Consider the following 15,259-nt stretch of genomic DNA (forward strand, 5'->3'; position numbering starts at 1 on the left):
CATAGGATTGCTGCAGAGGGTTCCAAGCATGGTGCTAGGTTTAAGGGTAAAATGGTTATCATGCAATTTAAGGGTCAACACTGAGGTGGGAGAAAAGGGTTTCTCTTCGGGAGATTTGGTAATCGTGTGGTTTGCATGTAGACTGAATGTAGTTGAGCAAGGAGTGTCAGGGACATTGACAACAGTGCTAGAACAAGAGAGCATTTTCAGGGCTGTCGGTTCATTGATCAGGAAATTCTTGCCTTTTTCCTGCATGGCAGTAGGGTGGATTGGATTTGGGATGGTGTTGCATGTATTTGGGGGCAAAACATGGACAGGCCTGATGTCCAGTATTTTCTTCTTGCATCTTTTGAATTCCATCATTTGAATTCTAGCCTATGGTGATGTATCTTTAACATCATTTTGGATTCTGTGTTCTTAGTTTGCTTATGTGTGAATTTTTTTTGCGGGGGGTGGGGGAGGTTGATGGGGATTCTGAATAGTGGCAGTTTGTCCCTGATGCTGTTTAGGCTCTGACAAATAAAGCTCATCACTACCTCTATTCTGCCTATTTGGACTCACCCATTACCACTGAGGAAATGGAACAAACTATCAGTAGTTTACCTGGCGATAAAGTACCAGGCCTGGACGGGCCAACCACCGCTTTTATAAAGAGTATGCCTCTTTATTAGCCTCACATCTTCTTGCTAAGTTTCAAGATAATCCTAGAAACATGTGTCATACCACCTTCAATAAAAGAGGCAACCATCATTACACTCCTTAAGCCAGGCAAACCTGCCAATCTTTGTTGATAACAAAATCTATGCCAAGATCCTTGCAAATAGGCTGCAACCCCTTCTAACTATAAGAGTGCGACCTGCTCAATCTGGTCGCTCGACATCCTACATTCTGCACACAATTTTTGTGATAGTGCATCATCTCTACCCCCAAATTCTGGCAGTAGTCGTCTGCTTGACGCCACTGAAGCTTTCTATTTTCTAGAATGGATGTACCTCTTCCCCTTTTTGGCCAGACTTGGCCTTAGCCATAGCTTTATTAAGCAAACTCATCCTCTTTTCACTCTTCCTATGGCACGAGTGCGCTTGAATGGATTATTTTTGGATCCCCTCCCAATTACCTGTGGCACACATCCGGGATGCCCGCTATCCCCACTCTTGTTTGCCACTGCGATGAAGCCGCTGGCGGCGAGACTTGGGCAACACCAGTCCAACAGGCGCATTGGTTTTAGAACGAGATGGTTGGTAGTTTCAATGTATGCAGACAGCATTACTCTATATGCTTGCAAACTGGAGGATAATTTGACCCCTCTGACAAGGGAAGTGATCCTCTTTGGTGGGTATTCAGACATACAAATTGACTGGGCCAAATTCATACTATTCCCTCTCATAGATAAAACGCAGTGATTTACATCGGAGTACCCGCTACAATGGGCAGACAGCCCAGTCCGATATATGGGCATATGGCTCAGCGGTGACATGGACGAGCTGTGGCATGCAAGCTATGGCTGAGCTATGACTTGGCTAGAGGAAAGGATAAATATATGGACTAGGCTACACTTCTCTCTCGCCTGACAAATAGTCATAGCTAAAATGATTATCCTTCCCAAACTCCTTTATCTGTTTGCCAATATCCAGCTGCGTCTCACAGCCCTCTACCTCAGGTGCTAAAGTCTAATATGATCACTTTATTATGGGGGGAGGGGTTGGATAAACAACCAAGAGTCTCATGGGAAGTCCTCACTCTCCCACTAGCACAAGGTAGAATTGGAGCACCGTATTTGACACAATAGGTTTACTGCACCCAGGCTCAATATTTAAATTTCTGGCTGAAAAGTTCAGAGATGAAACCGACTAAACCTAAGCACTCTGATTAAAAACATTAGACCCCCAAAGACTCGCAGCCCAAATCTTTGACGACAAAATCAACCCCTAAAGAAAAGGATGCTCTATCCAAAGAGCCTCGGTCCGATGAACCAAAACAAAAGAAACTGGTTATTAACCCTAAAACTGAACACATACATGCCACTCTTCCTAAAAAACACAGAAGCTGGATCTCACAGAGGATTCCCCTATACATCTTAAAAAATGGACATGGATACTAACCCTTCTCCCCCTTACATTCCACCTTCCTCTCCTCCTCCTACCCCAACTTTGATCATTATACCATCAAATTCACCACCACCTCCAATTTCACCTGACCCACAAGAAGAAGGTTATGGGATGGGGATGGGGTTGAAGAGCACCATGTGCTGCAGGATAAGGATATACCACAGGACACTGACCCTTGGCAAAATTATGATAGAGATCCAGATCAAGACAACAATCCCGACCTATATCCCTCCAGTCCCTCCGAACCTGATGACAACATTGGATACGTTCAGCTTATTAACAGGGCTGCTCAATACCACAGGGTGGAGCTCCATAAAGAACCTCTACAAGAGGATTTCATTCTTGAGACTCTAACTCACTCACAAAGGTCTACTCACACTTTACCAATGCTCAAGGGCATGTTAAATCACACCGATTAGGTATTCAAGGACCCGGTTAGAGCTAGAATAATCGCACCTAGAGTAGACAAAAAATACATGCCCGCTCCTACCGATCCTGCCTACATAAATGGTCAGTTGCCCTTAGACTCTCTTGTAGTGTCCAACACCCGCAAGAGAGCTAACTCCCAAACAGGAGGTGAGGCTCCCCCTCCGGACAAAGAGTCAAAACTCATTGATCCCTCAGGCAAAAGTGGCTTCACAGGCTGAAAATCATTGGCGTATTGCCAACGCTCGATAGGGCTCATTATGATGAGTTGGAAAAACTCATGCAACATTTACCAGATGAGTACAAAACCAAAGCTAACAACCTCATTCAGGATGGTAAGCTCATCACCAACACTTATATATCATATGTGCACTAGACGCAGCAGACACAGCAGCGCGTGCCATTAATACTAGTGTGCTATTGTGCAGACACACTTGGCGTAGAATCTCTGGATTCAAGAAGGAGATACAGTCCTCCATACTTAATCAGCCTTTTGATAAGGAGCATCTTTTCGGACCAGATGTCGATACCGCGCTGGAAAAGATGAAAAAAGACACTGAAACTGCAAAGTCTATGAGGGCTTTACAGTTCCCTACTACCAGAGGTTCCTTTTGCCGCTCCTTTTACGGGGTGGTTCAAAAACAGTTTCCACAGAAAATCCCTCCTCCTCTTACAAAGATAACAACCAGTCCCCCTCTTCCAGAGGTTATTTTCGAGGAGGCTACAGAGGAAACAACAATAAGGGAAGAGGCAGAGGTAACTCCACCCACACTTCCCCTGCCAACAAACAGTGACTTTCCTCCACAACCTCTGATCATTCCACTCCTGCCTAGGGACGTCTCTCACAGTTCCTACCTGTCTGGAAGTCGATCACCTCAGACAAGCAGGTAATACAAATTATCCAGTATGGTTACTGCCTGAAACTTACCAGCACTCCCCCAACTATTGTTCCATGAGCACATGCAATGTCACCAGAACATCTCACCCTCTTAAAACAAGAGGTTCTCTCTCTCGTAGAAATATATATTCGACCTCAGACAGCCAAACCTCAACATTCAGTCAGACCACTTCCACATCGTCACCCTCCAACAGCTTCTCCCACTGCTTCAGCAAGGCGCCTTCCTATCCACTCTGGATTTAAAGGACGCCTACCTCCATATTCCCATTCACCCGGCTCACAGGAAATATCTTAGGTTCGTGGTGGACAGACAACATTTTTAATTCAAAGTTCTCCCGTTTGGGGTAACGGCAGCATCCAGAGTCTTCACCAAGTGTCTGGCAGTAGTCGCAGCTCATTTAAGAAGACAACACATTCACGTCTTCCCTTACCTAGAGGACTAGGTAATAAAAGTCAGATCACAACACAGCTGCATACACCATACGCAAAAAAACAGTTCAACTGCTTCACGACATGGGGTTCACCGTAAACCTTACCAAGTCTCCCCTCCAGCCATCCAAAACGCAAGCGTATCTAAGAGCCACAATAGACATTTGCAATGCTCTAGCATATCCCAACCCAGTCCGGATACGCAACATGCAAAATCTAATATCACAATTTCAGCCGCAACACTCACTACCAGTCCGAGTGTTCATGCAATTGATAGGAATGATGGCTTCTTGCATTCTAATTGTTCCTCATGCAAGACTCCAAATGCATCCCCCACAGGAATGTTTAGCACTTCAGTGAAACCAAGCTCCAGGTCAGTTGACAGATCTACTGTTGCTGGACGGCTGCACTCATCGCTCTCTGCAGTGGTGGATTACACAAAACCTTTCCAAGGGGCGGCCATTCGTCGACCCGGTTCCACAGATAGTGCTAACAGCAAACGCATCGCTCACTGGTTGGGAGCTCATCCTCAAAAACATACCATTCTGGGCATGTGGAATGTACAACAAAAACAACTCCAAATAAACCATTGGAACTACTAGCAATTCTTCTAGCATTTAGAGCTTTTGAACTGTATCTAGTAGGTAAAGCTGTCTTAGTTCATACAGACAACATGACAGCAATGTACTACATAGAAAAACGGGGGACACACTCTCGACAGCTTTCACACTTAGCTCAAAGCATATGGAGATGGGCCATACCTTTAAAAAAAATCAATCTCCTTGCCGAACACCTCCCAGGAGTAAACAACCAGATTGCAGATCTGCTCAGTCGTCAAATACAACAGATCAATGAACTACATCCTCAGGTTCTCCTCCCATTCTTCCAGATGTGGGGCTACCCAGAAATAGATCTGTTCGCCACACACCTCAACGCAAAACGCCCAAGCTTTGCCTCCAGGTATCCACACCCATTGTCCAAAGGCAATGCGCTATGGATCAATTGGTCAGGATAATTTGCTTGTGCTTTTCCACCTCTCCCGCTAATTCTGTTAGTGGTGCGAAAGCTCAAACAGCATTCCCTGACATTGATCCTAGTTGCTCCCACATGGGCTCGAGAACCCTGGTTCACAACCCTAATGGAACTATCAGTAGTTCCTCGCCAAAAATTACACCTCTCCCCCAAGCTTCTCACTCAGAACCATGGCTAGATAATAAATCCAGATCCCCGTCATCTCAACCTTGCGATCTGGCACCTGAAATCCTAGAGTTTGGCTCCCGTAATCTTCCGCCAGACTGTATGAATTGGCTAGGCGTCCTAACACAAGAGCATGCTACGCAGCTAAGTGGAAACGGTTTGTAATTTACTGTACAAACAAATCAGTCCACTAGATGCTTCAATCCAAAACATAATTTGCTATCTTTTACCCCAACAGCGTTCCAATTTAGCATATGCATTCATACGCTTACATCTTGCTGCAATAGCTGCTTGTCTACAAAACAGACAGCACTTGTCTTTGTTTCGGGTGCCCGCTATCAAAGCTTTCTTTGAAGGACTCAAAAGAATCATTCCCCCTAGGCTTCCTTAATCTTAATATAGTTCTTACAAGACTAATGGGTCCACCATTTGAACTTTTACACAAATGTGACCTACAATTTCTCACCTGAAAGGTAGCCTTGCTTTTAGCCATCACATCTCTTAAGAGTTGGTGAGCTTCAGGCAGTAACCGTACAAGATCTATTTTTGCAAATACACCAAAACAAAGTGGTTCTTGGGACGAATCCCAAATATTTACCCAAAGTAGTCTCTGCCTTTCATATCAACCAGTCTGTTGTTAGCCGTGTTCTTCCCTCAACCAGACTCCATGGCAAAGCTTGCTCTTCACACATTAATGTCAAAAGAGCCATACTATATTACATTGAAAGAACTAAACCCTTTAGGAAAACAAAACAACTTTGTTGCTTTTGCACTACCGCTTAAGGGCAATCCCATATCAAAAGAAGGTATTACATGGTGGATAGTTAAGTGCATTCAAATATGCTACATTAAAGCTAAACTCGCATTAACAATTCCCCCTAGAGCGCACTCTACACGCAAACTGGGGGCTTTTATGGCATTCTTAGGGAATATATATACCCTTAGATGACATCTGCAAGGCTGCAACATGGTCTACACCACACTCCTTCACAAAGCACTATTGTGTAGATGTTAGCAAAACAGCAAGCTAGTGTGGGCCAGGCAGTTTTACAAACACTATTTCAAACCACTGTAACAGCTACAGGTTAGCCACCACTTGGGAGATAACTGCTGTATAGTCTATGCTAAAGCATATGATCTACAGCTCATATGCCTCGAACGGAAAATGCTACTTTCCACAGTATGCATCTGTTCTTGGCATTCAGAGCTGTAGAATCATATGCGCCCAACCTCCTCCCCGGGAATCTTTATCTGTTGCAGTATTATCTTACTTGGATACATTATACATGGACATCTCTTTACTACTCTTACTCCATCATCACCCTTATGGCAAAACAATCTGAGGATGGAGTTGATGCCCATTCGCACTATCACTGAAAGAAGTCGCCGCCTACCTCGTGACTGGAAAGACTTCTTCGAAGAAAAACAAAGTGCAAACATGTGAACCCAACACCAGATTGTGATCTAATCTAAAGCATATGACTCTACAGCTCTATATGCCAAGAACAGATGCATACTGTGGTAAGTAGCATTTTCCTTTCAGTGGATAGTATATCTTCATGTAGATCCCTCTCCATCTTCCGTGCTCCCTCGGGAATTAGTGTTGTCATTAATAACATCCTAAGTTATGCAAACATAACATATATGATTATGGTTGATTTTCTTGGTTACTTTCCATGCACCTCAATGTGATGCGAAAACACCAGGAACCGATGCCGGCATGCATGTCGGCGCCTTTTAGGTCTGTGTCTTCACACACTAGATGGGCAAAGTTATGGCAAAAGCCATGTGAGACACATCGCATTGTTGGGGAGCTATTTTTATGGAACCCTTTATATATTTTTTTAAATCTTTTTATTAAACTATATTGACATGTCAAGCGTTTTTGATACATAATTAGGAGACAGTATACATATCAAGCATCTGAACTAGTTCACAGAGGTTCATTCCACAGTGTAGAATGCACAACACCTAGGGGGAGGTGTATGGTTTTCGTCATCTTTTAGTGGTGTCGGCGGAGTGCAAATGTTTCCCCTGTATGAATTCCATGGCCCCCAGACCCTGCTCCATTTCCTGGGACATCCTCTGGCTATATAAACTGACTTTTCGCGGAATATGCACCAGTCTAAATTTTCCCTCCACTTTCCTATCATAGGTGGTTGATGGGCTCCCCAGTTCTGCGCTATATTCCTTTTTGCGATCATTACTGCCAATGTTACCCATTGCTTAGTGTATGAGGTGAGGTCTGTCAGTTCCCAAATGTTTAATAGGCATCGTCGCGCCTCTGGGCGCAAGTCAATCTTTAGGACCTCACGGAGTGTGCGGTGTATGGCAACCCAATACGTTTGTATGTAGTCACATTCTCATAGAATATAGATAAAGGTGCCCTCTTTCCCACATCAACGTCTGCACTCCCCACTCTCTGCTCTACCCATGTGCACCAACCTGGGGCCAGTTATATATACCCTGTGGAGAATTTTGAGTTGCACCAATCGTAGTCGTGCCTGGATTGCCACCTCCCTTGGGGAAGAGACTCCGTCTTGACTGTCTTCCTTGTCTAGCTCAAGGCCGACCCTTACCCATTTTTCTTTGAGCGATTTAAGTGGGTCCTCCATGTTGTTAATTAGCTTTTTATATATCAGTGAGGTGGCCCTTTCAGGCAAATGACCGTCCAGTATCCTATCTTCCAGTGGGGAGGGAGGATGGCCCTCAAAGTGAGGTGGGTTTGGAGGGCATGCCGGACTTGAAGACACCTATAACGTTCTGTGTTTGCCAGGCTGTATTGTTTCTGAACCGAGATGAATGGGATGATTCCATCTTTGACCCTGAGTTCTTTGATCTGGGAAATCCATATTAGGTCCCATTTATCAAAGCTCTTCGTTTGCCACAAATTCCCCAGTTTTTGGGAGTTCCACAGAGGGGTTGCCAGGGTAAGTCGTCCATCCCACCCCAGATATTTATTTACTACATGTAGATGTGGACTGCACGTGCAGTTGGTCTGGTTAAGTGATGCTTACCAGGTTTAGAATATAGTGCTCTGCCATAATCTCCCCCGGGTAGGAGCCATCTGTCCATGGCGTATCCCCAATCGCCAGGGCTGCCATAGGTCCCTTGGTTAATGGCAACCAGTTGGTCTGACCAATAATACTTTTTAATGTCTGGGAGGCTAATGCCTCTGTCATACCAGTTCAGGTTAAGCTTAGTTAAAGCAATCCGGGGTTTCCCATCCCATAGAAGATCCCTCTGAAGACTCTCTATTTCCTTAAAGTATGATGCGGGAACTGGATCATTGAATTCTGTAGGGCACAAAGAAAGCGGTGCAGGGCCATCATTTTCAAAAGGGTAGCCTTACCCAACAGTGAGAGGGGTAAAGATTTCCAGTGTCTGATGTCCTTTTTCAACCTTTGTATAGGCGACAGGAGGTTGCGTGCGAAACGGACCATAGGACTTAGCGAGATAAAGATGCCCAATTATCGAAAACCGCCAGACGCTATCTGAAGTGGACAATTCCTTGGAAGGACAGGAGATTCCCCCTGTAGGACATAGACAACAGATTTAATCCAATTGATAGTGAAGCTGGAATATCTACCAAACACTGCAAGGATATCGAATAAACATATCAAGGAGGACCTCGGAGAAGTCAAACACAACAGGATATCCTCCTCGTATAAGGATATCTTATCCTCCCAATCCACTGACCAACGCATACCATTGATCACCCGATCCCTACGGTTCCATGCCGCTAGGGGTTCCAGGGCCAAGGCTAATAGCTGGGACAAGGGACACCCCTGACGCGTGCCTCGGCGCAAAGGACAAGTTGTTGATGTGCGGTTGTTCACCACTACTTGAGCCATTGGTTTTGAGTACAATAGCCAGATCCAACTCACAAAGCTGGGCCCGAAGCCCTTTCTACCTAGTACAGCAAACAGGTATGGCCACTCTACCATGTCGAACGCCATGGTGGCGTCCAGTGACATCAGCACCGCCGGTTCCTGGATAGTTGACGCCCTGCCCAACACTCCATGTACTCTGCGCAGGTTTAAGGCTGTATTACGGTGCGGCATGAAATCTGATTTGTCTGGATGCACCAAACTATGGAAACCTTTCTAGAACCATTCTGGCACCAATAGGATATTCAAGAGGTAAATAATCTGCAGGAGCATATTTTAACCACCAGAAATATTTTTACCAAAAGTAGTTAACCTTTTCTTATTTGCACTGATTTTCAGGCTGACAAAAGCCTTCTTCACCCTGAGTGGCACTATGTCAAACTGCACAAGTGCTGTCTTCTTATGATTCTGCTGTGACCTCATACATCAGTGATGCCTCTTGTGGATGTTTAGTGTTAAAAACCCTGACCTTTCTTAATTACCGGAGGGTGCTATCCATTATCAAGGTGTGTTTTCTTGTTGGGTCATCTCCTGAGTGCTTATGCAGTACCATATCTTTGTCTTAGGGTTTCTGCTTTTACAGAACTGTGCCTTGGGACACCAGAACGTCCGGTATGCAGGGACTGAGTCACTCTGCCAAATTTGTATCGGGTTCATCAAATTCCTGGCTAGCTCACAGCACCTTGCATGTGCTCCTAGACTTACAGAGCAACTGGTAATTGTGGCTACCCAAAAGCATGACACTCGAGTCTCCTCAGGGAACCGTGGAAAAACAGATTATCGCTCTTCGTTTACTGACTCACTCTCACAAGTCTATAGCAAAACAGTAAACCAGACCCAGACAGTTAAAGTAGTCTTTTATGAAACAAGTGTATTGCGATTATTATAAGATTATTGAAAGCAACACAGTGATCATTATTATGAAACTGTACAATACAAATAGTGCCACCATTATGTAAATCTAGTGGGCTAAGCCTTTCCTTGCAATATATGCGTCGGGAGACTATTATTATTATTATTATTATTATTATTATTATTATTATTATTGATCTCCGGGAGCAACGAACCCCGTACCCCGGAGGGCATCTGTTCCAGGACCAGTGAGCTCTGCTGGACTTGCCCTCTCTCAGCTAAACACTGCAGGCTCTGGGTTATAAAATAAACATTGTACAGTGGAAAGCTACAAAGATGTGCTAACATGTTGTGTCTAAGAAAGCCTGGGAGCTATTGCTGACCGAACACAAATACGTGATGATGTTTGGTTTTCGGCATTGGAGAATGTACAGACCGAAACCCCGGAAGCAAATAATAACCATCAACATTGTAGAGCATTTCCAAAATAATGGCATGAAATAAAGTGTGCAACGTACCACATTGCAAAGCAGACACATCCTAATTTTTATAGTGCTGAAAATGAGGGATAACCATAGTGGTTGCGCTAAGGGACCTCACAACACCCCACAATGCCATAGTTGTCCTTTGTAAAGAATGTGCAGATCTTTAAGGATTCCTTTAACCTTCTGGATTTCGATAGCTCCCACATAGGTAGTCTCAGGGCCAATCCACCATTAAGTTATCTATTATTCTAAGACCTGTCAATAGTGGAGAGATAAGTGCAACAATTTCAAAAAGAGGTCTTCTGATAAGAGCACACTGAATTCGACATTATACTAGGTGTGGTTAGTATTCAAAGTGGTGACATGAAAAGCTATATCCTGAGTTGGTCCAGAATGATTGCACAGTATTGAATATTAGGGTTTATTTGGTTGCACGTTTATGTAGCATGAGAATGGTTCTTCTCTCTAAAATCTCAAGCACATTGCGGCCACTAGATTAATGCGAAGTGTCCTTTTTTTGTCTAAACTATAGGTACTCGGATGGCGATCTTACTCTAACATACCCAGAAGGAGATGCCTGCAGTTCAGGCTTCCAAAGAATGACGGTCATCAACTTTGTATGTGATAAGATGGCAGGTGAGGACTGCATTTGTATTTGAGTTCGTGCACCACTGGTAAAATGGGAACTTTATATGCAATGGTTAAATGAAGAGTGAAAAGTATTGTACATGTCAGCAAGTAGCACTTGTATAGCTAAACAGTTGAAAGAATGTATACAGTAACATGAATGTGTGCAAGGACAAGATCATAAATGTTAAGTAATAAACCTGTACTTCTCCAATATTGGTTTTCCAGATTGAATTCACAGGCTTGAATCATTCCCCTTCGTCAGGCTGGAAATTCCTTGTTAATTTAAAAAGAAAGAAGAGTGTTAAAATGGCCCAACAACATTGTTTAGTAGGTCCTCTCCCCTCGGTTAACGTGGATGACTCTTCTGGTTGGCACTCCCCCACAGTTCTATCTGCATTTCCTCCTTGCAAGTAAAATATAATTAACAGGAAATCGGGTTCACCTGATGACATCCGCCCACCTAGAGTTTTTCAGCTCGCCCCGGATCAGATTGTGACCTTTTTGGTCAAATTCTTTATTTGGGTATTAACGATGGGAGTGTATCCCTGTCTTTGGAAGAAAGCAGTAGTTATTCCCCTTCAAAAGAAACCTAATGGGGACCCAGAAAACCTAAAAAATCTTCGCCCCACCTCTTTACTGCCCGCACTGGCAAAAATGCTTGAAAAACATATCAACTGGAACTAGCTGAGTTTATCCTCTCCTAGAGGCGCTTAGATCCGTCACAGAATGGGTTCAGGAGTGGTCACAGCACAGAGGTGGAGCTGGTTGCTGTGGCAGATTCCTTTAGTTGTGAAGTAGATCAAGGGAGCGCCGCTATTTTGGTAATGTATCTGTGAATGGCATTTGACTCAATATCCCCATCTTGCCTGGACCAAAGATTACACCTTACAGGGGTGAGTGATACTGCTCTGGACCTCCTTGGTTCCTTTCTGGAGGATAGGGTCCAAATAGCGGACTGTGAGAATTTTAGAGTGGAGGCTTTAAAGCTTCCTTGTGGGGTTCTGTAGGGGTCCTTCCTTAGCCCCACCCTATTCAATTTATGACTCCCCTCCCCCTTAGAGCGGAGGCTTTAAAGCTTCCATGTGGGGTTCTGTAGGGGTCCTTCCTTAGCCCCACCCTATTCAATTTATGACTCCCCTCCCCCTTAGAGCGGAGGCTTTAAAGCTTCCATGTGGGGTTCTGTAGGGGTCCTTCCTTAGCCCCACCCTATTCAATTTATGACTCCCCTCCCCCTTAGAGCGGAGGCTTTAAAGCTTCCATGTGGGGTTCTGTAGGGGTCCTTCTTTAGCCCCACCCTATTCAATTCATATGCCTCCCCCCCCCAGATATTTTCCCTTCTTACAGCTGAACTCAGAGTGGCAGTTGCCATCGCCTTAATCACATAGCGCTTGTACTACTGTAACACCTTATGCTTGAACATCAACAAGTCCTCATTGGATAGACTTCAGGCCATTCAGAATGCAGCAGTCCCCTGGTCCTGCATGTGCCTGAACATCTCTGAGGGAGGGAAGGCATTGGCTCCCTCCACTGGCTGCCAGTCAGGAAGCGGGTGATCTATAAATCGCTCTGCATGGTCTATTTGGCTCTTCACCATCCAGGGATTGCACCTTTCAGAACAGCATTCCACTGGTACACTTCTACAAGACTGCTCAGATTATCCTCATCTCTCAAGAAGGTAACCTATCCCAGTTTTCACAAAGCCAGGTGGGGATGGTATCTCCTCTGTACCAGCGGCTAAATTATAGAACACTGCCGGTACACATTGCGAATATGGCTCCTTGGAATTTTTCCCTTCTGTGATTGCACTCTCTGGTCTCCATGGATGCTCTTACTTACTGGCTCAAGCACTTTAACGCCTTCGTGTTTAAGGCGCTTTACAAATATTCCACTGTATTTCTGCCAATTGCCATCATTTAATTTAAAACTTTTAAAAACTACTACCTCTCCTTTGAAAGTCATACCTGCAACCTAACAATATAAAATGTTCTCTTTCTCGCCTGTTAATCCCACCAGCTGTCTGTATGAACTCACATAATCCCCTCACCTCAAGTAATGATCACACCTTACTCTTGTCAGTTTGAACCACCACAAAGAAATTTGAGTAAAGGCATGCAACAGTTTTCTTGAGAGCACAACACTAATCCCAGTAACCACTGGATTAACTACTAATCTTGTATTCTGGAGGACCTTGCCACCCTCTGTAAAGCGCTCCAATGCTTTGACAGGAGTAGTAAGTGCTTTATAAATACAATTGCAGTATAATACAATATATAATCCTCCTGACTCCTAATAATACCCTAATGCTTAGCGGTTGATTCCAAGACAAAGCTGCTATTGGTCATGTATGTCTCACAATAATTTTCCAATCCACAGCAGTAAACCACTCATTACCAACTGAACACGGATAGAATAAATGAAGAGAATTGCCACATGCTGCTAGTGATTGAAAGGCTCATTTAGTTCACCCCTCAGGGTCCGACAAGCTACATACTATGACTGCTACTTGACATCTCACAATGACAATAAGAAATGATAATATATTAACAAAGTATATCCCAACATATCTTTCCACTATTTCTCCCTCCAACCTATGCCTGATGAGGACCATAAACTTTAAAGAAATTATCTCAGAATGGACAATCGGTGAATAACCAGCTATGGGGCCTACGATCATAAAAAACACCATAAAGGAGTTTGCAGAGTTGCTCAAAGCTGCCAGTTTACTGAAAAACCATAAACTGCGCTCATCTCTCACACTTTTTTGTCTATCACATTGTTGAGTGCTACGTCCCATAACACAATAACCACACCTCCGTGGTCATCACGCATGTCATGGGAACACATCTTATACACAATCACAACAAAGGCAAGCGCTACAGCGCCCCACATTCCATGACTAAATGCTATATAAATGTTGCAATAAAAAACAGCACAATAGCTAGTTCCTGCACTACGGCCAGAAGTCACTAAGCCTCACTCCCTGATACCTGACCACTTACAATTTGGACATCTTAACATATCTCCTGACTGCAGGGCAATACTGTTGCAGGTATGTGCCCCCAGCTACAACACAAACATAAAATTCTAAATGAAAGCGCTTCTGTGTATGACATCAGTCTAAATGGTTGAACACCATCTCTGTTTAAAAGCTCCAATTACTGCGTTCTTACTATAGCTCACTAGTGAAGGCCTGAAATACTCATTTTTAAGGGTGTACTTAGAGCTCTCAAGATTCAGAAGGTTGGTGATGTTTTATTAAAAGCTTTTCTACCAGATCAACAGCTGCTAATTCCATGGGATTTGAATAGTGTTTTTAGCCAGCTAATTTTGACAACTTTTGAAGCTGTTCACAAAGCTGAATCAAGTATCTCTCTCATGGAAGTCAGCAATTCGCCAACCTTTAATCTCAGCAACAGGAATAGATGAGCTTCAGCCTTCACAATCATAGAACCATTTTTTATTTCACTAAGGGCAAGGTACCTTTATGCATCAACCCAAACGTCATGCCCCTAATTTCCCCTAAATGACCTGGTCATACTGCTTTCTTTTATTTCAGAATCCATGAATATCAGCGATGAGGGCACTGCAATCACTGTGTACCTCCAGGTACTTAGAGTTTTATGTAGACCGAAAAAAGGACATCAGAATGACTGGTCAACCATTCGTATCTTTTGTGCGCCCAGGCAGAGTATGACCCATTATATTCTGCCACTGTAAAAGCAAGCAGCCCCTAAAAGGTAGGGTGACCGCACACTCCACCAGAGGCAGGTCAGCGACAGCTGCACTCTGCTCTGCGACTTACTTAGAAAGTCCTAGTTACAACATGGAGAAGTTGGCAGACTTTCAAGAAGCACTGCTACTTGGATCTGAATGTAGCTGGAGATGCCTCAGTTGATCAAGCAATATTACTTATCCTTTTCTATTAAAGATGAGCCTTCTTTAAGCTTATCCAGTGCTGGGAAAGAAATAAGTTACTTGGCTGTAACTCCAGTTATCCATCTTTTGTATTTTTCATAGGTGCAATCCTCTCTCCTTGGTCAGAGGCTCGCTTAAACACCCCTGCTATCCTTTATACTTGTGCTTGGATAACTGAGCCGTGGTTGCCTCTAGGGGAAGTAGAGAGCTCAGCTCTTAAAACTCATTGGCTGAAGTTAATGTATTTTAAAATGAGGTTGGTGTGCTACTGAACAAACATTGTAGTTGAGCCTATGTACATTTTAACACTGTTTCTTGCTATTTTATAAGTTCCCGGTATACCCAACTTGACGACGGGGAGTGAATCAAGTATGTGAGTCTAGGATACCAATGCAGGAGAACTGGAGTTACAGATAAGTAACTAGTTTC

At 43.9% G+C, this 15,259-nt stretch overlaps 1 protein-coding gene across 1 annotated transcript in view; it reads left to right on the forward strand.

The window, feature by feature from the left end:
• IGF2R (insulin like growth factor 2 receptor) overlaps positions 1-15,259 on the forward strand; it is a 1,933,894-nt gene that overhangs the window by 324,562 nt on the left and 1,594,073 nt on the right. Inside the window, exon 10 of the mRNA XM_078648980.1 lies at positions 10,818-10,921. Coding sequence (XP_078505106.1) covers positions 10,818-10,921 — 104 coding nt within the window. The remainder of the gene's footprint in view (positions 1-10,817; positions 10,922-15,259) is intronic.

This window comes from Lissotriton helveticus, chromosome 6 (assembly GCF_964261635.1).
Source record: "Lissotriton helveticus chromosome 6, aLisHel1.1, whole genome shotgun sequence".
Lineage (NCBI taxonomy): Eukaryota > Metazoa > Chordata > Amphibia > Caudata > Salamandridae > Lissotriton > Lissotriton helveticus.